The sequence below is a fragment of the Oncorhynchus gorbuscha genome, linkage group LG18 (assembly GCF_021184085.1).
Source record: "Oncorhynchus gorbuscha isolate QuinsamMale2020 ecotype Even-year linkage group LG18, OgorEven_v1.0, whole genome shotgun sequence".
NCBI classification, from domain to species: domain Eukaryota; kingdom Metazoa; phylum Chordata; class Actinopteri; order Salmoniformes; family Salmonidae; genus Oncorhynchus; species Oncorhynchus gorbuscha.
In genome coordinates, this window is record NC_060190.1 from 31,935,608 (window position 1) to 31,963,605 (window position 27,998).

Genomic DNA, 27,998 nt, shown 5'->3' on the forward strand with positions numbered 1-27,998 from the left:
GTGGGCATTCTATGTTGTATGTCTAGTTTTCCCTGTTTAGATGTTTGGCCTGATATGGTTCTCAATCAGAGGCAGTTGTTAGTCATTGTCTCTGATTGGGAACCATATTTAGGTAGCCTGTTTTGTGTTGGGTTTTGTGGGTGGTTGTCTTCTGTCTTCGTGTGTCTGCACCAGACAGAACTGTTTCGGTTTTTCCACATTTGTTGTTTGTATTCATTGAGTGTTCAGTTTATGTTTTTAAATTAACAACCATGGACACTTACCACACCGCATCTTGGTCCGATCCTTGCTACACCTCCTCTTCAGACGAAGAGGAGGAAAACCCTTACACTCATGTTATTATTTTTCTATTATATCTATTTTTTTCTCTGTATTGTTGGGAAGGGCAGGTAAGCATTTCAATGTTAGTCTACAAAGTATGTGACAAGATACAATTGTATTTGATTTATGAATCAATCAAATCAACTTTTATTGGTCAACTACATGTGATTTGCAGATGTTATTGTGGGTGAAGCAAAATGCTTGTGTTTCTAGCCCCGACAGTGCAGTAATATCAAACAAGTAATATCTAACAAATTAAACAACATATACCCTGTACACACATCTAAGTAGGAATGAATTAAGACTATAAACATATGGATGAGTGACATCAGAGAGGCAGGGCCTAAGATACAGGCGAATAGTATAGAGTCACACAGATAAGAATAAGACATCTTGTGCGTGTGCGCCGTGAGACCATTCTCAAGAAGTTATTTTAAGATTTAAGTGAGTCAAGTAAAGAGTAACCTCTTTGCCTCAGCAATTTCACCAGTAGTCTACTTTGTTAACAAGTTCAATGCATTCGCATGCTCTAAGTTCTACAGTAATAGCCTACATTTCTCCTCTTATTTTAAGACTTTTCGGGCCACATTGATTCCTTACAATTGAACACAATGGATGAACAATTGCGCCAAAGTTTATAACTACCTCTAATTTCCTTTTTTAAACTCGCAGAATTCAGTGGAGGATTGAGGACACTTACTTAGTTAAAACCCATTAAATTGCTGTAAATCTTAAACTAACCAAAATAGCTTAAAGAAACAATTTAATTTTTATGCCTTAATATTGCATCGGTCATACTCTGTTGTGAATGCTTTATGTCAATCCAATACTAAGAATGAATCCAGCATATTCTGTAACCCCCAGGGTGTAAAAAACACATTACAGACACATCAGGGGTTGTAACTATTGGCATGTGGGTGAGGTAGATCCCCCTTTGCTTGTCTCTACACTGTGATTTACATATAGATAAATATAAATGGGTCTGTTCAATATATCTATACTGAATGCTGACTATAGCCTATCCTTCGCTACTAAAAAAAGGTGTTTCTGAACCTTCGGAACCTCAAGAATATGCCTGACATTACATTAGTTAGTGTGAGATTACTAGTAAAACACCACGCAATCCTGAAGGAATAAGGTTTCAAATGTTGACAGTAGAGGCTTCTCTGCATTAGGCAGGTGGTATAGGGGTTCTCCTTCCTGTTCCGATATTAATGGAACATTTTCTGAACATTCGAAATAGGAGAATGTGATTGAAGGTGATGTGCTGCTGTGCTCCCTACATGGTAGATGGCATCCGTGCCTGATTCATATATTTTGGTCAAGGTGTTTGAAAGACAGACTGGATGCCACCTGTGCTGAACGGAATACACCTTGTCAGCACTCATTTGAATTGGAATACATTTGTGGTGTCTGGCAGAGTGATGGGTTTGCATAGTGTGACTTGAACTGTAGGGGGCATCATCCAATGTTTCTCAGATACAGGATACCTTTAGGGTGTCGACTTCCTTGAAATGGGCCAACAGAGGTCTCTAACCAATGTTCTTTTAGCATATATATATATATATATATATATATATACAGTGCCTTGCGAAAGTATTCGGCCCCCTTGAACTTTGCGACCTTTTGCCACATTTCAAGCTTCAAACATAAAGATATCAAACTGTATTTTTTGTGAAGAATCAACAAGTGGGACACAATCATGAAGTGGAACGACATTTATTGGATATTTCAAACTTTTTCAACAAATCAAAAACTGAAAAATTGGGCGTGCAAAATTATTCAGCCCCCTTAAGTTAATACTTTGTAGCGCCACCTTTTGCTGCGATTCCAGCTGTAAGTCACTTGGGGTATGTCTCTATCAGTTTTGCACATCGAGAGACTGAACATTTTTCCATTCCTTCTTGCAAAACAGCTCGTGCTCAGCGTGGTTGGATGGAGAGCATTTGTGAACAGCAGTTTTCAGTTATTTCCACAGATTCTCGATTGGATTCAGGTCTGGACTTTGAGTTGGCCATTCTAACACCTGGATATGTTTATTTTTTAACCATTCCATTGTAGATTTTGCTTTATGTTTTGGATCATTGTCTTGTTGGAAGACCTATCTCCGTCCCAGTCTCAGGTCTTTTGCAGACTCCATCAGGTTTTCTTCCAGAATGGTCCTGTATTTGGCTCCATCCATCTTCCCATCAATTTTAACCATCTTCCCTGTCCCTGCTGAAGAAAAGCAGGCCCAAACCATGATGCTGCCACCACCTTGTTTGACAGTGGGAATGGTGTGTTCAGGGTGATGAGCTGTTGCTTTTACGCCAAACATAACGTTTTGTTGCCAAAAAGTTCAATTTTGGTTTCATCTGACCAGAGCACCTTCTTCCACATGTTTGGTGTGTCTCCCAGGTCGCTTGTGGCAAACTTTAAACGACACTTTTTATGGATATCTTTAAGAAATGGCTTTCTTCTTGCCACTCTTCCATAAAGGCCAGATTTGTGCAATATACGACTGATTGTTGTCCTATGGACAGAGTCTCCCACCTCAGCTGTAGATTTCTGCAGTTCATCCAGAGTGATCATGGGCCTCTTGGCTGCATCTCTGATTAGTCTTCTCATTGTATGAGCTGAAAGTTTAGAGGGACGGCCAGGTCTTGGTAGATTTGCAGTGGTCTGATACTCCTTCCATTTCAATATTATCGCTTGCACAGTGCTCCTTGGGATGTTTAAAGCTTGGGAAATATTTTTGTATCCAAATCCGGCTTTAAACTTCTTCACAACAGTATCTCGGACCTGCCTGGTGTGTTCCTTGTATTTCATGATGCTCTCTGCGCTTTTAACGGACCTCTGAGACTATCACAGTGCAGGTGCATTTATACGGAGACTTGATTACACACAGGTGGATTGTATTTATCATCATTAGTCATTTAGGTCAACATTGGATCATTCAGAGATCCTCACTGAACTTCTGGAGAAAGTTTGCTGCACTGAAAGTAAAGGGGCTGAATAATTTTGCACGCCCAATTTTTCAGTTTTTGATTTGTTAAAAAAGTTTGAAATATCCAATAAATGTCGTTCCACTTCATGATTGTGTCCCACTTGTTGTTGATTCTTCACAAAAAATACAGTTTTATATCTTTATGTTTCAAGCCTGAAATGGCAAAAGGTCGCAAAGTTCAATGGGGCCGAATACTTTCGCAGGGCATTGTGTGTGTGTATATATATATATATATATATATATATATAGACTGATTAAGAATTTGATTATTATCTCAGGTCAAAATTGCAGGTCAAGTCCACAGCCCAAGTGGAGAGTGATATACCTCAAAGCATGAGGTAATATTGTGCACTTGACGCACACATGTCTTTCAGTACCAGTCATCCAGCCAGTTTACTGATTGATATCTCTCTAAATTCATAGAGTAGCCTAGTTCTGTGTCTTGACTAATCAACTCCAATGATGTTGCTGTCCTTTAATGGCTCTTTTGAAATCCTAATCTACTGTTGAAGAGGCCTACATATGCCTTTATCTTCTCATTGACTCCCTTTTCATTTGCACTATCTTGTAGGAAAGTTTGTTATCACGAATCTTGAAAGAGTATAACTGAAATTGAAGATTGAAGTCAGTAAATAGCGTAGTATAGGCATCCGCACACAGAGAGAGTGAGCCAGGGAGAAATAGAGGCACCTTTGTGCTTTAATGAGGCATTGATTTTTACATCACTAAATAATAAAATCATAAATGAACTGTCACCATAAAACACTGTAACTGGGATTTGCCCACTCAGGATATTCCTTGCACACCCTGAGACCCAGTAGGAGAAAGAGTGGAGAAAGAATGTTCCCACATGCTAGGTGGGATCCATTGGAATAGACATTGTCCATTTATCACCCTATGCAACAGACCTCGCTTGCGTCCCAAATTGCACCCTACTCAGTGCACTACTTTTGACCAGGGCCTATAAGGATTTGCTCAAAAGTAGAAGTGGTGCACTATATGGGAATAGGGTGCCACATGCAGACCTTGTGTTACAGTAATAGGCTAGGCCTACCACTGGTCTATTATTATTTTTACTCAGGCCTTCTAATTTTAAAGTGGCAAGCATAAATCCCCTTATTTTGTAAAAAAAGCCTGTGACAAATCAATTCTTTATATATTTTGTGCAAATATATTATTTTCTGTTTGTCAGCACAAATTTCTGAAATTACTGTGAGTAAAATGTAATTCTTCACACATAACTGTTGAAAAGGTTGTTATCAAAGAACGTGAAGCTTTAATTGGGCACAGGAAACATCCTCAGTGACCAAGTGTACATGCACAGCAACATCTCGTTATGATTCGGGATACTCAAGTATTATGTTTTTGAGTTGATTCATGTAAACGTCATATCCCGTTTACAATAGTCTGAATAATTTATTGTTCTTTTTCGAGTTCTGCGCAGGCTCAGTTTTGCATAATATAACCTTGAATGTTCAGATGGGAAGAGTAGCCGAGTAGTTGGAATAGTAACAAGTCTGGACACTGACTGTAGGCTTCACATGTACTCTATTATAATTAACTCCTGCAGAACTAAACGTTTTTGCAGTAAAATTATACACCAAAAATTAATTTAGTTGCAGGAGCGGAGAAATGATTTATTTTTTTCCCCTTGAGAAAATGAGTGCGCGCTTGTTGTCTAGCCTACACACGTAAATGTTTTCAGCTGACAATATTTTACTTTCATCCACAAAAAATATGGATCCAAGACTAACTGAAATACTATCAGAAACATGTGATGCCGCGTTCAGGTCGGAAACTCAGTACCTCCGAGTTAATCTTTCAACAACTAGTAAGCAAGTCAGATTTTTTTGCGTTTCCAACATGATATGAATGCGGCATGAGTGTCAGCAATGCCATAGGAATAACTCACACGGCCCCAGCACAGCAGAATATAACATTCACGTCATGTCGGAAAATCTGAAATGTCCAACTTGCTTAGACTACTCGTTGTAGAAAGCTGATACGTCCCAAATGGGGAAACTGGGGTATCAGAATCAACCAATAGGAAGCAATACGCAAATAACACGTTCATTTTTACCTCGGAGGTCCGAGTTCCCGACATGACATTAACACGGCATGCCTCTAATGCTTAGATAGTTAGAGGTTCAAACGTTGTGGTGGCGAGACAGGTGTAGGGACCCTGGGGACTCAGAATCGAGTGCCACTCTCCTTTAGATTATCTCAACTCCGTTTGCCATCATTTACTGATTGAAGCCAAACAATCAAACCGGGATTGCTGTCTACTGCCTTACAGTACTCTCTCACTGCATTACCAATGCGAGGATACTGTCTGTGTATACAGTCAGCGAGTAAACGGACAGGAGGCGAGCATGTAAAATAGTCACTGCCAAAATGGACAAAGGGAACTATATCATTGCTTCGCTTCTTTTTCAACTGATGGACTTAATATGCGGACAATTATTTCCAGGTAAGTTTATTCTTGTTTCTAGGAATTGCTCCGAAGACTAGGCTACTTTCATCTCAGTAGAATGTGCTTTGGAGATGTCAATACACGGTACCGAAGGGACCGTGGGCAGGTGCATGCCATAGGAGTTCATGCTGTGTCTCCAACTTTTATTTTCGAATAGGCTACTATACATAATTGAATACGCATGCATGCACGCAAGCTCGAAATACACGGACACACTGTCAAGATGCACGTCATTCGAGCACTTGTTACTCAACACGCAATTTGGGGTGCTTTTGGGCAAGATTATTTTGTCAATTATAAAACGTGATATTGACCATATCGACTAAATTGATCTCTATCGGTAAATGCAGAGTCGGTGTGATACAAATAAGTATCTACCATTACGCAAAGCAGTTGGAAATTCTGATTAGTTTATTGGATATCGTGATAATAAATAATTTAGGCCTACCTTAATCTTACGTTAAATTGATCATAGCCTAATTGGACCAACTCGAATAAACTCTACTTTAAGAAGAATTATAACATTTTACCATACAGCAATTAATATAGCCTACTTACTACGCGCATGTAGCCATATACTGTACCTCCCATATTGATAGCGTACGCGCGATTCGAAATTATTTTGATTGTAATAAGTGAGACCGATGCATTGCTTCATTGTGGCAAAGGTTTTTGTGGAAAATGTGTTGTAGGTTGTATTTAAACAATTATACATTAGGCTACGGTAGTAGGACGAAATGTTAAAATAACTTGATACTAAAGAACAGAATCTGCTGTCACAGTGCACCGTTTTTTTTCTTTTCTACATCAAAATGGAAAATGTGCTAAAGTAGGCTTGTTGAATATTCGATAGGCATATACAACAACCACGAAATCCACTGTTAAAAAAACCTAGAGAAAAAAAATCTAAATAAAATGAATGATCACGCAATTGAGGACAATGGTTGAAATCCCTATGCCCGAAAGGCCTATTCATGACATTAGCATTTTTTAAAAATGTATGTGGCACAATTATCACACTTTTTCAGTGCGATTGATTTTCTTATTCCGTGCATGAGCAACGCTGCAAAAGTGTTCATGAGCTCAAGACGCTCTGTCTGCTGAGTTGTGCACCCGCAAGGTGGCGCTCTGGGCACATCAAATTGTATTCCATTCACCCGCAAAGGATCATAAATGCGCGCAAGTGAACTGTTCAAACCAAAGGTGGTTTTAAGTCCGAGATCCTGGGCCAATGAACCATTTTCTTAAAAGAAAATACGTCAATTTTATCTCTTAAATTATAGTTTATTTATCGTTGAAGTAGATTATCACACTTAATGTATTAGGGTCCATATTTATTTCTGATTCATGGATTTGGTGGTTCTAATGTAGGGTGAAATGTTTTGAAATCAGACTATAAATTATTGGACAAACTCATGGAAATATCTCATTTTTTGTTAGAAATGACTATCATTGTAGTAATGTGCATTAGTTACAAAATGTTAATATATAATTTACAGTGGGCTCAGTGTAAATCAGGATATTCTGCATACATTGTATTACTTTAAATAAGAATTTTATGAATTGATAAATGTCATGTCAGTCAGTAATCTGGATTTCAGCAACACACCCAAATAATCAGACAGAAAACCAACACTATTTCAGTCCCCTGCATTTGTTGAACTTTATTCAAATGACCTCCACTAACCTGTACCCCTGCACATTGACTCAGTACCGGTACCCCCTGTATATAGCCTCGTTATTATGTAAATGTATTGTTAGTTTTTGATTATTTTTTACTTTAGTTTTAAAAAAGTATTTAACTAACTCTTTCTTGAACTGCATTGTTGGTTAAGGGCTTGTAAGTAAGCATTTCGCAGTAAGGTCTACTCCTGTTATATTTGATGCATGTGAGTAAAAATCTAATTTGATTAGTTTTTTAAAATTTGAAATATTAATGAGTAAAGTCCATAAACTTAATTTTGACTATGCACATGTATCTCTCTCACAAAAGATGAATTCTGAATTTTTACATTTCCTTGGAAGTCATCATCCATGCAAGTGTTTTCTGTTTGATATGCATCCTGCTTCCTTGTTCCCAGTCCTTCCCAGTCTGTCACTCTGGCAGGGAAACAAGCCCCCTTCAGTCTGAATGAACAGCTTGAAAAGTATCTTTATTCCCTAACTAATGGGGATTGGCTTTTGCAAAGCACAGTGTATAAGTAAAATGTGAACATTTACATGGCTGCATAGGCCATTCAGTGCCAGAGCTGCCGAGAGAAAAGCTGAACTTGGGGAGGGACTTCACATTTGAGAGAGAATATTACGTTTATTTTATGGACATCCATGGCCAATGTGAAATATGTGTTAAGTGGACTGTCCCTGTTTCTCCATCCTAACTCAGTAGTTATTTGCAGGATGCAGCTGGGCATAGCGGCTAGCCTCTACTGCTATGCTTTACTGGCCATTAATTGTTTATTGTCCAGCGGACACTGGAGGTGGCAGCTACTGGCTAGAGCTGGTGTGTGTGTGTGCTCAAAAGGACCAAGTTACCATTTGTATTCAGTTATTAATTACATTTATTTGGCAATAAGGCACAATATGGAACAGTTGTGTCATTTTCTTTTCCTTTCTGTCCTCTTTCTCCTTGAACTGACGACTGCCCTCTGCACTGAGATGTCAAGCAGACATTTTCGAAAGGCAGACTTTTATCAAATCCATGGTTTTGCATTTCCCCATTTTGAGTGCTGTTTGGAAATGGGAGTGTGGACTGCGAAGTCATCTTTACTGGATGAATGGGCTGTGTATGGAGTGAATAGTACCAATTGGAGGTATGCTGAGACTAGATGGATTTAAAGTGAGTGTAATTTCAATTACATTTTATTTGTTTTACAGTGCATGTATAAAACAAGAGAAGGGTCATTTCAACACTAACGCTGGAAAGTCAGTTGGTCGGTGTTTGAAATTACACTCACTTTAAATCCATCTAGTCTCAGCGTACCTCCAATTGGTACTATCCACTCCATACACCCCATTCATCATACATAATATTTGTATTTTCTACATTGTAAAATAAGTGAAGACATCAAACAAAATAACACATGGAATCATGTCGTAATCAAAAAAAGTGTTAAACAAATCAAAATATATTTGAGATTCTTCAAATTGCCACCCTTTGCCTTGACAGCTTTGCACACTCTTGGCACACTCTTGGCATTGTCTCAACCAGCTTCACCTGGAATGCTTTTTCAAAAGTCTTGAATGAGTTCCCACATTTGCTGAGCACTTTTTGGCTGCTTTTTAAAAACTTTTATGTAACTTGGCAAGTCAGTTAAGAACATTCTTATTTACAATGACTGGCTACACTGGCCAAACCCGGACAACGCTGGGCCAATTCTGCACCCCCTATGGGACTCCCTATCACGGTCGGTTGTGATACAGCCTGGATTCGAACCAGGGTGTCTGAAGTGACTCCTCAAGTGCTGAGATGCAGTGCCTTAGGCCAATGCACCACTCGGGAGACACTTTTCCTTCACTCTTTGGTCTAACTCATCCCAAACCATCTCAATTGGGTTGAGTTTGGGTTATTGTGGAGGCCAGGTCAACTGATGCAGCACTCCATCACACTCCTTCTTAGTCAAATAGCCCTGACACAGCCTGGAGGTGTTGGTCATTGTCCTGTTGAAAAACAAATGATAGTCCCTCTAAGCGCAAACCAGATGGGATGACGTATTTCCTGCAGAATGCCTTGGTAGTGTGCTTTGAATTGTAAATTAATCACTGACAGTGTCACCAGCAAAGCACCTCCTCATCCATGCTTCACGGTGGGAACCACACATGCAGAAATCATCCGTTCACCTACTCTGCATCTCACAAAGACACAAGCGGTTGGAACCATTCATCTCAAATTTGGACAAAAGACAGAACTCCACCGGTCTAATGTCCATTGCTCATGTTTCTTGGCCCAAGCAAGTCTCTTTTTATTATTGGTGTTCTTTAGTAGTGGTTTATTTGCAGTAATTTGACCATGAAGGCCTGCTTAACACAGTCTCCTCTGAACAGTTGATGTTGAGATGTGTCTGTTACTTGAACTCTGAAGCATTTATTTGGGTTGCAATTTGAGGCTGGTAAGTCTAATGATCTTATCCTCTGCAGCAGATGTAACTCTGGGTCTTCCTTTCCTGTGGCAGTCCTCATGAGAGTTAGTTCATCATAGAGCTTTATGGTTTTTGCAACATTCACATTCCTTGACATTTTACTCTTCAAGTAAAGATGGACTGTTTCTCTTTGCATATTTTAGCTGTTCTTGCCATAATATGGACTTGGTCTTTTACCAAACCTACCTTGTCATAATACGTTGGCTCAACAAAAAGGCATTGAAGTTGATTCACAGTAAAATTATAAGGAAACCAGCTGCAATAGGATTGTGAACATGCTCAGCATTTGGGCACCTAGCTGAACCAACATACAATTCAACATGAGAATGTATTTTCACTCAGCATTTTTGGTTGAGTAAACACATTCTCAAGCTGAATTGTTTTTGACCTTTTTTGCACATTTCCCAGAGTGCCTTGCCTTTTGAGTGAATTGAAGTTACCGCCCATGACTGCATTTATTAGCGAGAGGCATGGTTGTTGTATTCCATGGTTTTTAGTAGTGTAGCCTTCACCAAGTGAGTGTTATCTTAAATTCAACTCTTTATGACAATACATTACAAATGGTATATTATTAGGCTGTTATTTGAGGGCCTTGTTATACCCGAACAGTGGTCTGAAACTCCTTGTTTACGGGCCACATCAAGCCTGCTGGCTTGCAAAGTGATGTGTAATTCCTATTAGAATCCCACAAGTGAGGATATCCAACAATTGTAACTTTTAATCGACCGCAACCTGCATTCAGAATGACTGCCGGGATAGGGAAGATTATTGAAACTACCTAAAGATTACCTAAAGATTATTGAAACTACCTAAATCAAATAAACTGGAACAGCATCTCATTTAACTGGTGCAATAAGTCCAACTACTAACAGATTGGAATTGTTTAGAAAAATGTATGTTATTTATGTCTGTAGCATAAAATTACATGCACAAACACAGGTACAAACAAACCTGAAAATCATGATCATGATGGCTGTAATTTTTAGTTTTTTGCACAAACATGAATTTGTAAACCACAGCTCACTTCGAGAATAATTTGTCGCGTAAACTATAGCTCAAATTGTCCTTTTGAAGTCCACTCAAAAAAGAATGCTGATTTTAAGCAATTGGTTAAGTTAGATTTTTTTTTGAGCCAGCTTGATGGTGGACATGGATAAATAAAACACTTGATGATTTGACTTAAAAAATAAAAAAATTAAGAACAAATTCTTTAATTACAATGAAGGCTTACCCCGGCCAAACCCTAACGACGCTGGGCCAATTGTGGGCAGCCCTATGGGACTCTCAATCACAGCCGGTTCCGATACAGCCAGGAACTGAACCAAGGTCTGTAGGGACGCCTCTGGCACTGAGATGCAGTGCTTTAGGTCTCTGCACCACTGAGGAGACCTGATGATAAGAAATGGGCATAAGTTTTGGTAAATCACATAAAGGCACTTGCCCAGGTCGATCTGTCTTTTTAAAATTATTTTTAAAAATCTCCCATGAAATTAACTTATTTTCATTTAAATGGGAAATGGTTGTTGCATGCAGCCCAGTGTTTCTTTCAGTGGCATTTGCTCCTTTGCCAAGGAAAGAGATCCAGTGGAAAAAACAAGTATTCTTTGCATACATTACACAGGTCTCTCTCCTCCTTTGCATACATCATCCATCAGCAGCATACACTGCCTTCAGAAAGTATTCAACCCCTTTGAATTTTTCTGTATTTTGTTGCGGTACAAGATGGGATTAAAATGTATTTTATTGTCCATTTTTGTCTGATGTACACAAAATACTGTGGTAGAAATATTTGTGTTAATGTCTCTGATATTGTGTGTAGATTGTTACTAATCTCAATTTCATCTATTTTAAATTCAGGCTATAGCACAACAAAATGTGGAAAAGGTCAAGGAGGTTGAATACTTTCTGAAGGCACTGTAACACCTGCACTGTCACGTGAGACAGCAGTCACTCTGTATGCTGGAGAGGGCACTCGTTAGCAGAGTGCTGCCAGACTAATGGTTAATCCCAGGCTGATGCAGTGTCAGTCAAGGTTCCTCTCACCAGCCCCTCCATTTTAGGGAAGGAGGAAGTTCTTTTTTCCAGACAGTATTTTTTTTTTGGTTTGGTTGATATTTCATTGTGGCTTAAGCCAAAGAGTAGGGGTGTTATTTAGGATTAGTATGAGATTTGATTGTTTTTTTTGAGTACCACTCTGTTCCTATACTTCCATCATTGTGTTTTATTTGACAGGTAGGCAAAACAATTGATTTACTTTCAAGTATTGTGATCGCGGTAAAATTTAAGAGGATTAAATATTGTAATGGGTGGTTAAAAAAAAAAGAATAATGTCCTCCAAACAAGAGATTGTAGCCAGCAATTCAACAGTAAATGCCCCAGCAATTCTAACTGGGGGTCAGTCAAGCACTGGTGAGAGGGGAAACAACTACACCTCCAAAACTTCAGAGATGGGAAAAATGTACTTCAAGTGGTGGAGAAATGAAACACCTGAAAAACAAATGGGGAGGCTTGTCAGAGGTTTTTAATGGATGGCACACTCCGCATGCATCCCATATGGGCCTCGGGGAATAAGGGAGGGAAGAAAGGGTTAAAAGGACAAACAGGAGCCTAATTATTCCCAATCAATCCATTAGAACCTGTCGGAAGCCTAATTGTTTCCCCCAACTCCCGTTATCATGTGTTGCCGTGGCTGCAGCAGAACGGCAGGAGCACTTTTTTGACAAGCTGTCTGTCACTCACCGGCTCTGTCTGTTTTAGTATGCTCACCCATCTGGTCACGTTTTTTTTTTTTTTTTTTCCAGGAGAGGAGAGCTGCATTTACCGTGTCAGTGGACAGAGCTGTATTTTCCAGCGGTCTGCTTATCTGCATGACTGTGTCACCCTAATCCGTTGCACTTATTCTATTTGCCTGACTAAATGACAGCTTAATTCAGGGGCAGGCCTGCGCCTCTGAGGATGTTAAGGTACAAAACGCTGGAAGAATGTCTCTCTTCTCTTTTTCAATGACATACTTAAAAGTGAGTTCCTGCCTGAAAAACTTTGCTAGAGAGATGCCTGGTTTTTATCGCTGACTGAGGTAAAAAACAACATTGCCTGTATTCACAAAGCACCTCGGAGTAGGAGTACTGAATGATCGAATATCAGTTTTGCCTTTTTTAAATCATAATGAAATAAGAGTGGGGGGGACCTGATCCTAGATCAGTACTTCTACTCTGGAACACTTTGATACTGGCCCTGATATTTTATAGTCGCTTGAAGTTCAACCTGGAATTTCAAGGTACAAAGCATATATTAACTCAGAAGAAATCATACCAATCGATTGAAATAATTGTCAACCATTTTTTTTTTGTGGATGAAATTCATTGCCGAAAACATGTATGAAGGACACTGGGTTCTTGTGCAGTTAATTTATACAGCTGATTCATGAAGTTCAGTAATGTTGTATGCTTAACAGAATTAAGACTAATTCATCCATATAAAGATGACAAACTCCTATCTCAAACTCCTGTTTACAGGAAGTGCACTATTCTTGCGAGATTCATGATTGCACAGGGAGGAAATTGATCTGTTGCAATCTCACCTGGGAATTAGCAGAGCAGGTTGAGAGAGGGAAACAGTAATTTGCACAAATATCTCTTGCCGATGTTTTTGTTTTAAGGCACAACCAATGAACATCGATCGTCTGACTGGCGAGGAAGTGACACACAATAGACTATAATCTAGGAGAAAAACCTGAACACTGTTTTCCTCTTATGTTCTATGCTTTCGGACATGTTCTTATCAATGGATGGGAATTGGTATATTTCTCATGTTAAAGAAGATTAACGTTATGACTGAGATAGAGGCCATGTATTATACGCATACAGTCCTTTTGTGAAGGGCGCCGTTGCGGACTGAATGGTAGCAATCACATTCGGAGATAAACCTCTAGCCATCAGATTGGCCCTCTCTGGGGCCAGGCTCATAGGAACCAAATCTCCAGTCTCGCATTTCAAACCTGTCTGTGTCTGAGACAACAGCTCGGGGGATCCAATCTTGCAACCTTACAGTTAACTAGTCCAACGCAATAACGACCTGCTTCTCTCTCGTTGCACTCCACAAGGAGACTGCCTGTTACGCGAATGCAGTAAGCCAAGGTAAGTTGCTAGCTAGCATTAAACTTATCTTATAAAAAACAATCAATCATAATCACTAGTTAACTACACATGGTTGATATTACTAGATATTATCTAGTGTGTCCTGCATTTGATATAATCGATGCGGTGTGTATCGTTGCTCCAATGTGTACCTAACCATAAACAACAATGCCTTTCTTAAAATAAATACACAGAAGTATATATTTTTAAACCTGCATATTTAGCAAAAAGAAATCCAGGTTAGCAGGCAATATTAACCAAGTGAAATTGTCACTTCTCTTGCGTTCATTGCACGCAGAGTCAGTGTATATGCAACAGTTTGGGCCGCCTAATTTGCCAGAATTGTTCATAATTATGACAATATTGAAGGTTGTGCAATGTAGCAGGAATATTTAGACTTATGGATGCCCCCCGTTAGATAAAATACGGAACAGTTCTGTATTTCTTTTCGAGATGATAGTTTCCGGATTCGACCATATTAATGACCTAAGGCTCGTATTTCTGTGTGTTATGTTATAATTAAGTCTGATTTGATAGAGCAGTCTGACTGAGCGGTAGTAGGCTCGTAAGCATTCATTCAAACAGCACTTTTGTGCGTTTTGCCAGCAGCTCGTCGCTGTGCTTCAAGCATTGTGCTGTTTATGACTTCAAGCCTATTAACTCCCGAGATGAGGCTGGTGTAACCGAAGTGAAATGGCTTGCTAGTTAGCGGGGTGCGCGGTAAGTGTTTCAAATATCACTCACTCTGAGACTTGGAGTGGTTGTTCCCCTTGATCTGCATGGGTAACGCTGCTTCAAGGGTGGCTGTTGCCGTTGTGTTCCTGGTTCGAGCCCAGGGAGGAGCGAGGAGAGGGACATCCAATAGTCAAAGGTTAATGAAATACAAATGGTATAGAGGGAAATAGTCCTATAATTCCTATAATGCCTACAACTTAAAACTACTTACCTGGGAATATTGAAGATAAAAGAAACCACCAGTTTTCATATGTTCTGAGCAAAGAACTTAAACGTAAGCTTTCTTACATGGCACATATTGCACTTTTACTTTCTTCTCCAACACTTTTTTTTGCATTATTTAAACAAAATTGAACATGTTTCATTATTGATTTTATTGATGTATTATATTAAGTTAAAATAAGAGTTCATTCAGTATTGTTGTAATTGTCATTATTACAAATAAATCAATAGTCCGATTTAATCGGTATCGCCTTTTTTTGGTCCTCGGTATCGGTGTTGAAAGATCATAGTCGGTCGACCTCTAGTCCCAACGCTCCTAACTACTAAGCTACCAGTCACCTAAATGGTACCCTACTCCCTACATAGACGCTCTGATCAAAAACGGTGCACGATGAGCCCTGGTCAAAAGTATAGCAAATACCGTAATTGCTGGACTATTAAGCGCACCTGAATATAAACCGCACCCACTGAATTATATATTTTTTTATTTTGTACATAAATAAGCCGCACATGTCTATAAGCCGCAGGTGCCTACCGGTACATTGAAACAAATTAACTTTACACAGCCTTTAAACAAAACACGGCGTTGAAACAAAAATAAATAGGGTTTAACAAACACGGCGTTGTAACAAAAATAAATAGGGTTTAACGAAACACGGCTTGTAACAAAAATGAAAACAGTAGCCTACCAAGAAAGTCATTGGTCACTATCTTCCTCCTCCTGTGCACTGAAACCACTGAAGTCATCTCCTTCGGTGTCGGAGATGAATAGCCTCAGAATTGCTTCATCCGATGTTGGATCGTTTTCATTGTCGCTCTCGTCACTTTCATCCGGAGGCAAATACCCCGCTGAGCTCATGCTGCCCCTTCAACACTCCGCAGTCCAGCCTTTCGAAACCCGTTGATGATAGTGGATTTTTTGACAATGCTCCACGCTGTCAGGACCCACTGGCAGACTTGACCATAAGATGCTCTTCACCTGCTGCCCGTTTTAGTGAAGGATTTCTCCCCACTTGTCATCCAAGCCTCCCACTGAACACGGAGCGCCACCTTAAATGCACGATTTACACTGATGTCGAGTGGCTGCAAATACTTTGGGCCATCTGCTTTTCTTCCCTCTGAAAGCTTTTGTTTTCTTTTTGCACTGAGTCAGTTCCTCACGCTGCTGTTTCCAACGTCTTATCGACTCATTAAGGCCAAGCTCCCGTGTAGCAGCTCTATTTCCTTTTCCACAGCCAGATCGATCGCCTTCAACTTGAAAGCTGCATCATATGCATTTCTCCGTGTCTTTGCCATGATGAGGGTGACAAAATTACTACCGTAATCCGAATGATGGGAAGTTTGAGCGCGCTCGATTTACGTCACATTATGTGACTGCTCAGTTTTTTGGCGGCATGAATCTTGTGAAAGCGGGGGAAAAACCATAAATTAGCCGCGTCATTGTATAAACCGCGAGGTTCAAAGTGTGGGAATAAAGTAGAGGTTTAAAGTCCGGAAATGATGGTATGTAGGCAATATTGTGGCATTTGGGAAGCAGCCTTGAGTATGCAGTAGCAGAAACTCTTCTACTGTGTGAAGAGGAAGGGGGAGGGAGGGGGGGAGGGGGTTTCAGGTTAGGTAGAAGGAAGATTGTATGAGGGGGAGTGAGGAAAGAGGGAATGGCAAATGAGGCTGATGGATAGACTGAAAGATTTCACGCCTTGGTCATTGTATTTTGTGTTTTTGTAATATGTTTGGATAGGCCAGGGTGTGACATGGGTTTATGTTGTATTCGTATTGGGGTTTGTATTATTTGGGATTGCGGCTGATTAGGGGTGTGTCTAGTTAGGCTTGGCTGCCTGGGGCGATTCTCAATCAGTCAGGTGCCTGTCGTTGTCTCTGATTGAGAACCGTATTTAGTCAGCCTGACTTTCGCTTTGTATTTTGTGGGTGTTTGTTCCTGTCTCTGTGTAGTAGGCACCAGATAGGCTGTAATTAGTTTTGTTTGTTGTTTTCGTATACAGTTATTTCATGTACCGCAATTATTTTCATTAAAGTCATGAGTAACCTACACGCTGCATTTCGGTCTGACTCTCTTCATACAACAGACGAACGTCGTTACAAAAGAGTGCTCCTTGGTGTAAACTCAAGAGGCCAGTATAAGGAAAGTCCCCTCGAGGCCATTGAGGAGAGGCAGGAACAAACATAATATTGTCTGGTACTGTGGAAGCTCTACTCACTGTTTGCTCTCAAACAGGCGTCTTTCTTTGTGATGTTTGCAAAGTGAGCCTTTTACTGCCAAGACCCACAGTACATTAATCCTGCATCTGCCTCCTTTCTCCACACCTCTTCTTTGACACATCTTTACTTCTCTTTCTCTGTCCCACCCTTACTTCAACTAGCCCAACAATTTATCTTCAGCGACAATGGCATGAATCATAATTTTTCTAATTTCTCTCTCTCTCCATGTCATAGCATTTAAATGGATGGAGACAAAGAACAAGAGAGCTTACTGTTAATTGGACAGAGGGTGGGAGCGCGTTAACGCAAATTCAGACTTGATTAATAGATAATTACTTCTGTCATCAGCTGAAATGATTACCGGCAAATTGCACCGAAGCCGCTCAGATTGGAAGTCTCGAATGAAAAGCTGCTGCATTGCCAGCCTTGTCTGCCTCTCTGTCAAACAGTTAGCTCAGATTTAGATCTGTGGAGGGTAACCATGGAAAAGTGCTCCTTATAAGATTTGACAGGCATATTCGAATGAAACAAGCCTCTCCAGAAGTCTGTAAAGTGATAATAACAATCCAGCTCGGAGGAGGGAATTGGCCATTACGTTGGTGAAATGGATGTCACAGCGCTCATTGCTGTTTGATCCCAGATGGTCAGAGGTGATCAATTCAAAGCGAGAGGTTCGGTCCACCTCCTGGCCTCATCCATCGCCATGAGATGACATTGTGTCATCGTGGGGCGCTCATTAAGAGATGCCCCTTTTCAAACCATTTCCGTTACCTCTTGTCAGGCCTTGAGAAACTTTCTCTTCACTTATTGGCTTCTGAAGGGTTGACAGGGCCGTGGCAGAAGTAAATGGTCTGTTCTGGAAGCTTGTCTCGTGCAGTTGCTCTCCTTTTGCTTAGTCAGGTGTGTCTTTTTAACCACCAGCGATTTACTCTTCGTGAAGGAGGGCAGTGCCATCCACACTTTCGCTTAGGTATGGTTCAGTGGTGTATGACGTTAAAGGTGCACACTAGTTCACACTGATCAGGGTGGGTTTTTTACTAATGTACTTTCTGGACCATGTCAATCTCCCTTGAAGGTGGTATTAGAGACGGCTGTTATAGGACCAAAGGCAATTTAAAAAGACAGCCAGTCAACATTGTGCTGGCACTTCGGCGAACAAAAGGGGATATGAGAAGAACAGTCTTCTCCCTTTTTTTATGATTAAAAACCTCGAGTCAATTTACTCACCTGTTTTTAACATTGAGTAGCTCCCTGTGTGTTTGTTAGACTCACTGTGTCTTGTAGTGGCTGCAACTCAATCCCCTCTTAACTGATGTATTATTCCATAACATGGGGCTCGTTTTAAGCAACACTTTTCTACACATGAGAGGATCCAGACAAGAAAATGGCCACAAAATTGTCAGTAAAACCCAAACTGTGTGAGTTAAACTAACATCTCACCAATATTGAAAGGGGAGACTCACAAACACGACAGTGTTGGTGGTTCTGCTCTACGACGCACTCTACATCTGAAGGTAACCCAGTACTGGGCTGTAAAAATTGAAAGAAAGTGCATATGGTGGCAAATGGGCCAAAAATAACATGACAACATGGGTCTAATGTTATGTTTCAATGTTCCAATGTTTCATCAAATACTTAATAAAAAAAACTACAAGGGTCCTAAAATTCCAAATCAAATGGCTAAATTATACCTTTTATGACAATCATAAATCAATTCCATGCTAGCTTAGTAGATATTGTGATCTAAGGGTTTAGACCTAGCAGTTTTTATTATTATTTTTATAAAGACAGTAGCGAACAAATAGGTGAATGTGAAAGTATTATATTGCATTAAAGTCTATGTTAGCCTGGTGGAATGAAAGCCGGCGATAATGAACTGGCTGGGCTCCTTCAAGACCTGGGGCTTTGTCGACGTGAGGAGTCTGGAATGGTAACAAGACCCCTCATGCATTTTCTCCCTCTAGAGAGACCATTAACCTTTCCCTCTCATTCACACACACATCTCTCAGACACTTCCTCTACTGCCGATAGCCTCGCTTTGTTCCTTCATGGGGAGATTAAAAGCCCCTTAATTGGTTAGGCTAATGGCAATTTGCCGGAGTGTACTAATGCCTGACACATTATTTAGTCCCTCGTGAAAAGGTCAGGCTTGGGCGCTCGTGTGCCCTGATATACTTCTATGCTAAAGTAAGACCCGGCCAGCCCTGTTTGCTGAGTGAAAAAACAACAGTTTAAGTGAGTGTCTGAGATTTCTGCAGGACTGGGATAAAGGGGACCAAAGCGTTGTTGTTGACACTGAAGCAGGTGCAGGCTTTGGCTGGAGTTTTTTTCACTTGCTTCGTTTCATAAAGCCGTGAACACAAACGGGGGAGATAAGAGGCATAGCTAATCATCGCCCTGCTCCATTATGCGAGGTGTGATTTGATTAGGAGAGCCTGTGATCGTCTTCTCAAAGGTCAAATGACGCCCTAGTGTGTTGTACAGTCCTTGTGACACTCATGGCTGGGAAATAACTATCAACAATGGCAACTACTATCATGGTCAGATCATATTACATAATGTTTTCCACCAAATTCTTAAACTTTTAGAAACTGATTTAATTAAATATTGAAGATGACTTCTCATGCTATTCTATATATATTCTCTGCATTTTTATTGAAAGTATATGAATAATGGTTTGCATGGACTTGCAGGTCCAATTGAACCTGCAAGTAAGCATTTCCATGCACATCTTGTACAAACGACAAACTTTTATTTTAAATTTTATGTTAATGTTTCCGGTTATTTCAAACCGTTTGATTTAATTCTTATGCAGACAGGCCTTGCCATGGTTGATACCCCACTTAAAATTGTACATTTATGTTGAGAGAAGTCTACCTCTGCCAATCAGTTTTTGATCCTACTGTGATGAGTGACAATTGGACTATTTTTTTCCCCCTCCTTTTCATTGTCATTGACTTCACATGAGACTGATAGTGCTGTGGTTTTGTATCATTAATAGCTATCATTTTAAGTCTAAGACCTCTGGCTCAAATTTGAAATATGCATTTTGATGTTTTTGTGTGAATGTGTAATGAAGTACTGTAAATCTATTAAATTGTCAGTTCTAGACTAATGCACAAACGTTAACTCCATAAATAGGCTACTCTTCCTGGGGTCCAGTAACAATTTTAAAATATTAAATGACATTTTCATAACACTTTCCACAACACATTGTGTTGCCTCAGGCCACTACTCTACTACCAACATATCTACAATACAAAATCTGTGTGTGTAGAGTGTGTCTTTACACAGTCCCCGCTATTCCATAAGGTGTATTCTATTTATATATATTTTTAAATCTGATTCTACTGCTTTCATCAGTTACCTGATGTGGAATAGAGTTCCATGTAGCCACGTCTCTATTCATTTTATCTTTATTTAACTAGGCAAGTCAGTTAAGAACAAATTCTTATTTTCAATGAAGGCCCAGTGGGTTAACTGCCTGTTCAGGGGCAGAATGACAGATTTGTACCTTGCCAGCTCGGGGGTTTGAACTGGCAACCAATGTTCTAACCACTAGGCTACCCTGCCACCCCCAGTACTGTGCGCCTCCCATAGTCTGTTCTTGACTTGAGTATTGTGAAGAGACCTTTGGGAGCATGTCTGTGGGTTATGCATGTATGACTGAGCTGTGTGTTAGTAGTTTACACAGACACCTCGGTGCATTCAGCATGTCAACACTACTTAAAAAAACAAGTAGTGATGAAGTCACTCCTCCACTTTGAGCCATGAGAAATTTACATGCATATTATTGTTAGCTCTCCGTGTACATTTAAGGGCCAGCCGTGCTGCCCTGTTCTGAGCCAATTGTCACTCCCAGGTGAGACTAAACTACGGCCTGTAAGGACCTGCCTTGTTGATAGTGTTGTTAAGACCGAGCTGCGCTTTATTATAGACTGACTTCTCCCCATCTTTGCTACTATTGTTTTGACCATAAGTTTACAATCCAGGGTTACTCCAAGCAGTTTAGGCACCTCAATTTCCACATGATTTAGTTGAGGTTTAGTGAATGATTTGTCCCAAATACAATGCTTTTAGTTTTAGAACTATTCAGGATGAACTTATTCCTTGCCACCCACTCTGAAACTAACTGCAACTCTTTGTTAAGTGTTTCAGTCATTTCAGTTGCTGTAGTAGCTGATGTGTATAGTGTTGAGTCATCCGCATACATAGACATGTCATTAGTAAAGATAAAAAAAAAAAAGCAAGTTGCCTAGACAGCTGTCCTGGGGAATTCCTGATTCTACCTGTATGTTGGAGAGGCTTCCATTAAAGAACATCCTCTGTCTTCTGTTAGACATGGAACTCCTTATCCACAATATAACAGGGGGGTGTACAGCCATGGCACATGTTTTTCCAGCAGCAGACTGATCGACTATGTCAAAAGCCGCACAGAAGTCACATAAAATAGCCCCCACAATCTTTTTACCGTGAATTTCTGTCAACCATCAGTCATTTGTTTAAATGCTGTGCTAGTTGAATGTCCTTCAGTATAAGCGTGCTGAAAGTCTTTCAATTTGTTTACAGTAAAATAGCATTGTATCTGGTCAAACACATTTTTTTTCCTGAAAGTTTACTAAGGGTTGGTAACAGGCTGACTGGTTGGCTATTTGAGCCAGTAATGGGGGCTTTATGATTATTGTGTAGAGGAATTCATTTTGCTTCCCTCCAGGCCTGAGGGCATACACTTTCTAGTATGCTTAGATTGAAGATATGGCAAATAGGAGTGGCAATATTGCTCACTATTATCCTCAGTAAATTTTCCATCCAAGTTGTCAGACCCCGGTGGCTTCTCATTGTTGATAGACAACAATAATTTGTTCACCTCTTCCACCCTCACTTTACGGAATTCAAAATTACAATGCTTGTCTTTATTCATTTGATCAGTTATATTTGGATGTGGAGAGTCAGTGTTTGTTGCTGGCATGTCATGCCTGAGTTTGCTAATCTTGCCAATGAAAACATGATTAAAGTAATTGGCATTGTCAGTGGGTTTTGTGATGAATGAGCCTTCTGATTCAATGAATGATGGTGCTGAGTTTGCCTTTTAGACAAATTTCATTACTTCTTCTTACTGTCATTCTTCTTATCATTTCTTTGTTTTATATTGTTTCTTTTTATTCAGTTTAGTCACATGATTTTCTCAATTTGCAGTATTTTGCCAATCGATTGTGCAGACTGACTTAATTGCTATTAATTTTGCCTCATCCCTCTCAACCATAATGTTTCAATTCCTCATCAAACCACAGGGATTTACCGTTTTTTAAAAGTAGTTTCCTTAATGGGCGCATGCTTATTAGTAATTGGAATAAGACATTACATAAATGTGTCAAGTGCAGTGTCTGGTTGCTCCTCATTCCACACCACAGACTCAAAATATTCTTTACATCAACATATGAATCACTACAAAACGTATTGTTTGACCTCTTATACACCATTAGACCCAGCCTTGAACTTTTGGCTTTCCTAGATATGGCTACTACATTGTGATCACTACATCCGATGGATCTGGATACTGCTTTAAAGCACATTTCTGAAGCATTAGTAAAGATGTGGTCAATTTATGTTGAGGATTTTGTTCGTGTGCTATTTGTAACTACCCTGGTAGGTTGACTGATTGCAGGCACTGGTTACAGTTTACAACTTTTTCTTGAATGGGCAGCTTGATGAAAGCCAGTCAATATTTAAATTACACAGCAAATATACCTCTGTTTGCTATCAAGCATTTCACACGTTATCCAAATACTGACTGTTAGCATGTGGTCAATAGCAGCTTCCCACAAGAATAGGCTTCAGGTGAGGCAGATAAACCTGTAGCCATATTACTTCAACAGTATTTATCATGATCCTCTCTAAGCTTTACAGGAATGTGGTTCTGATTATAAACAGCGACACATTTGTCTTTTCTGTAAATGTTATTACCATGTATTGCTACCACAGTATCGTCAAAGGTATTAAGTGAGTTTCAAAGATTGCCAGAACATGAATTTCATCTGTTACTAGCAAATTATTGATTTCATGAACCTTTGTTATTTAAGCTACATACAGTTGATGTCAGAAGTTTACATACACCTTAGCCAAATACATTTAAAATAAGTTTTTCACAATTCCTGATATTTAATCCTAGTAAAAATTCTTAGGTCAGTTAGGATCACCACTTTATTTTAAGAATGTGAAATGTCAGAATAATAGTAGAGAGAATTATTTATTTCAGCTTTTATTTCTTTCATCACATTCCCAGTGGGTCAGACGTTTACATACACTCAATTAGTATTTGGTAGTGTTGCCTTTAAATTGTTTAACTTGGGTCAAATGTTTCGGGTAGCCTTCCACAAGCTTCCCAAAATAAGTTGGGTGAATTTTGGCCCATTCCTCCTGACAGAGCTGGTGTAACGGAGTCAGGTTTGCCGGCCTCCTTGCTCACACACACTTTTTCAGTTCTGCCCATACATTTTCTATAGGATTGAGGTCAGGGCTTTGTGATGACCACTCCAATACTTTGTTGCCCTTAAGACATTTTGCCACAACTTTGGAAGTATGCTTGGGGTCATTGTCCCTTTGGAAGACCCATTGGCAACCAAGCTTTAACTTCCTGACTGATGTCTTCAATATATCCACATAATTTTCCTCCCTCATGTTGCCATCTAGTTTGTGAAGTGCACCAGTCCCTCCTACAGCAAAGCACCTCCACAACATGATGCTGCCACCCCCTGCTTCACGGTTGGGATGGTGTTCTTCGGCTTGCAAGCATCCCCTTTTTTCCTCCAAACAACGATGGTCATTATGGCCAAACAGTTCTATTTTTGTTTCATCAGACTAGAGGACATTTCTCCAAAAAGTATGATCTTTGTCCCCATGTGCAGTTACAAACTACTGGCTTTTTTATGCTTTTGAGCGGTCTTTCAGGTTGTCGATATAGGACTCGTTTTACTGTGGATCGCTACTTTTGTAGCTGTTTCCTCCAGCATTTTCACAAGGTCCTTTGCTGTTCTGGGATTGATTAGCACTTTCGCACCAAAGTACGTTCATCTCTAGGAGACAGAACGCGTCTCCTTCCTGAGCGGTATGACGGCTGCGTTGTCCCATGGTGTTTATACTTGCGTACTATTGTTTATACAGATGAAAGTGGTCCCTTCAGGCGTTTGGAAGTTGCTCCCAAGGATGAACATGACTTGTGGAGGTCTACAATTTCTTTTCTGAGTTGGCCTTAACATAATAAGCAGGTTTAACAATATATACTTGTGTATTGATTTTAAGAAAGGTGTTGATGTTCATGGTTGGGTACACATTGGTGCAACGACAGTGCTTTTTTTTGCGAATGCACTTGTTAAATCTTCAGTTTGTCAAAGTAGGCTGTGGTTCAATGATAAATAAACGAGCACCGCATCGATTATATACAATTTCCGGACAAGCTAGGTAAACTAGTAATATCATCAACCATGTGTAGTTAACTAGTGATTGCTTGTTTTTTATAAGATATGTTTAATGCTAGCTAGTACCTTAACTTGGCTCCTTGCTGCACTCGCATAACAGGTAGTCAGCCTGCCACGCAGTCTCCTCATGGAGTGCAATGTAATCGGTGTCCAAAAATAACGATTTCCGATTGTTATGAAAACTTGAAATCGGCCTGAAATAATCGGCCATTCTGACTAATCAGTCGGCCTCTATTTCTGACCTGTGTAAATGTGCCCGTGTCCTGTTATGTATTGTTATCAGTTTTATTTTCATTGCTTCGAATGTCCAGTAAATGATAGCCATGTCAAGTGCACTTCATGCCATGCCTGTAATATGGACAATGGGGCTTATAGTTAGAGATAGCTCACTCTAAAATCGAAGGGTGCCAGTTTTTAAGATGATGCATTTGTTTTCCATTCATTTGGGCTGGAGTTATTTAAAGTGAGAGATCAAGCTGATCCTAACTGTTATAGGAACATTTCTATTTTGCCCTGTTTATCAAGTGTGCCAATCAAATGACTGGCTTTCTTGATGTCTGTAGTATTCTTTCTGGTATGCAATCTGGTTACCGCTCAGGTTATCGAGGTGTCACTGCAACCTTAAGTCCTAAATGAGGTCACCATTGCCCTTGATTCTAAGCAATGTTGTCCTACTATTTGTATTGACTTGGCCAAAGCTTTTGATACGATGGACAATTACATTTTTGTGGGCCGGCAAAGGAGTATTGGTGTCTCTGAGGGGTCTTTGACCTGGTTTGCTAACTACCTCAAAGAGTGCAGTGTATAAAGTCAGAATCTGCTGTCTCAGCCACTGCCTATCACCAAGGGAGTACCCTAGGCCCCATGATCTTCTCCATCTACATTAACCACATAGCTCAGGCAATAGGAAGCTCTCTCATCCATTTTATATGCAGATGATAGTCTTAAACTCAGCTGGCCCTGGATTTTGTGTTAAATGCTCTACAACAAAGCTATCTTGGTGTCCCACAAGCTTTCTCTGCCCTTGTTCTGAACACCTCCATAAACAAAGGTCATGTGGTTTGGTAAGAAAAATGCCCCTCTCCCCACCGGTGTGGTTACCTCAAGCTCTAAACCCTCAATTAGTAGTCACCTCATACAAGTACTGGGAGTATAGAGGTTCTTCCTTTAAAAGTTGCAGCGTACTGCAGCACAGCTTGTGTGGTGCCGCAGAATTCTATGGCACGTTATTTAAGTGCCAACCACTGGTTCCATTAATGCTAGTTAGTGCTAGTTTGACAACCAGAGGGCATCTTTGAGAAGCATTTGATAGCCTTCAATAGTGGCTGTACTAGAAAATGTAAAACCTTTTTTGTAAGGACATAGTATATGGGACCTGCTTTTATTTATTTATTTTAAATTTAGCTTAATTCAATTGATTAATATTATGGTGTTTCTATTCCAAGAAATATGAAAAACCCTCTGGGTTTCTGTTAGGATGCAACAGAAAATATTGCACTGTACAATGTGACGGTTGGGAGTAGGCTACAGTGCTGGGGTATTTTAGCTAAAGTCATGTGGGCATGAAGGAAACTGGGGTTCATTTCCCTGAGGAGGAAGGAGTAGGCTGTCCTTGTAAATAAAAAATGTGTTCTTAACTGACTTGCCAAGTTAAATGACGGTTACTAAGAGCATAACGTTCCTACACCATTTTAGTCTAACCAATATACCCAAATGGAGATTCAGACAAACTAATAATCTCATTGCTTTATCAAGGTGCTAAAATAGTTGTTGGCTAATGCTTCAAATCCTATTACTTCTAACTTCAGTATGCTCTTTCAATAAGATCTACACCACTTTAAACAGCACATTCAACACTAGTGAGACTCATGTCGCCGACGGTAGGCCTACAGTATATCGAAAAATATGTTGTGACTCTCCGCCAATAATTTACATTTGGAGGATTCTAAATTAAAACCAAAAACCGCCTCATGGGTCTCCCAATTGTGGCCGGCACGGGTGTCTGTAGCAAGTCATTTTGCATTGCGGTGACTTGTACAGCTGCGCCACTGTGGAGGCCCCATCCACAAAGTATCAAAATACAGAGAGGTATTGGTAAAGGTATATTGTCCTGCTAATAGCCAATAATGGGCTATTATAATACTGTATATGGTGTCCAGGTCAGGATATCCAAACATTTTATTTATTGAAGACTATCAGAAAGAATGTTGGTACATTTATTTATTTTGATCCAATGCCATGAATGAGTCACTCAGCTTTATGTAGGTGCCGCTATATGACCGTGCCATCAACTTGATAATATTTGAGGTTATTTCATTTTTTAAAAATTAGATAAGTGATTTTAATCTGAATAAAGGCCAAAATTATATTTGTAAAGTCCAAAAATTGATTTCTGTTTTTAGACGGAGAGAAACGCTGGGCCAATTGTGTGCCGCCCTATGGGATTCCCAATCATGGTCGGATGTGATTTAATAATAATACTTAAATACATTTGACAATAGAATTCCCAGCAGCAGGACCGCTACCTCGGCCTTTGTGCAAGGAGGAGCAGGAGGAGCACTGCCAGAGCCCTGCAAAATGACCTCCAGCAGGCCACAAATGTGCCTGTGTCTGCTCAAACAGCTCAAACGGTCAGAAGCAGACTCCATGAGGTTGGTATGAGGGTCGATGTCCACAGGTAGGGGTTGTGCTTACAGCCCAACACCTCAGACCCCTTGTGAGACCATATGCTGGTGTGGTTGGCCCTGGGTTCCTCCTAATGCAAGACGATGCTAGACCTCATGTTCCTGCAAGAGGAAGGCATTGATGCTATGGACTGGCCCGCCGGTTCCCCAGACCTAAATCAAATTGAGCACATCTGGGACATCAATCATGTCTCGCTCCATCCACCAACGCCACGTTGCACCACAGACTGTCCAGGAGTTGGCAGATGCTTTAGTCCAAGTCTGGCAGGAGATCCCTCAGGAGACCATCCGCCATCTCATCAGGAGCATGCCCAGGAGTTGTAGGGAGGTCATACAGGCACGTGGAGGCCACACACTACTGAGCATCATTTTGACTTGTTTTAAGGACATTACATCAAAGTTGGATCAGCCTGTAGTGTGGTTTTCCACTTTAATTTTGTGTGACTCCAAATCCAGACCTCCATGGGTTAATAAATTTGATTTTGATTGAATTTGATCATTTTTTTGTGATTTTGTTGTCCGCACATTCAACTATGTAAAGACAAAAGTAATTTAATAAGAATATTTCATTCATTCAGATCTAGGATGTGTTATGTTAGTGTTCCCTTTA

General features: G+C 40.1%; 1 protein-coding gene across 15 annotated transcripts in view; it reads left to right on the forward strand.

Moving 5' to 3' along the window:
• Window positions 1-5,289: 5,289 nt before the first annotated feature.
• ptprt (protein tyrosine phosphatase receptor type T) overlaps window positions 5,290-27,998 on the forward strand; it is a 415,083-nt gene continuing 392,374 nt past the window's right edge. For 8 of the 15 annotated variants that reach the window (XM_046310952.1, XM_046310953.1, XM_046310948.1 and 5 more), the window contains exon 1: window positions 5,292-5,777. In XM_046310952.1, the coding sequence (XP_046166908.1) occupies window positions 5,702-5,777 (76 nt within the window). In that variant the 5' untranslated portion in view covers window positions 5,292-5,701. Of the gene's footprint in view, window positions 5,778-27,998 lie in introns of all 15 variants that reach the window. The other 7 variants (XM_046310947.1, XM_046310956.1, XM_046310954.1 and 4 more) reach the window with 4 other exon arrangements.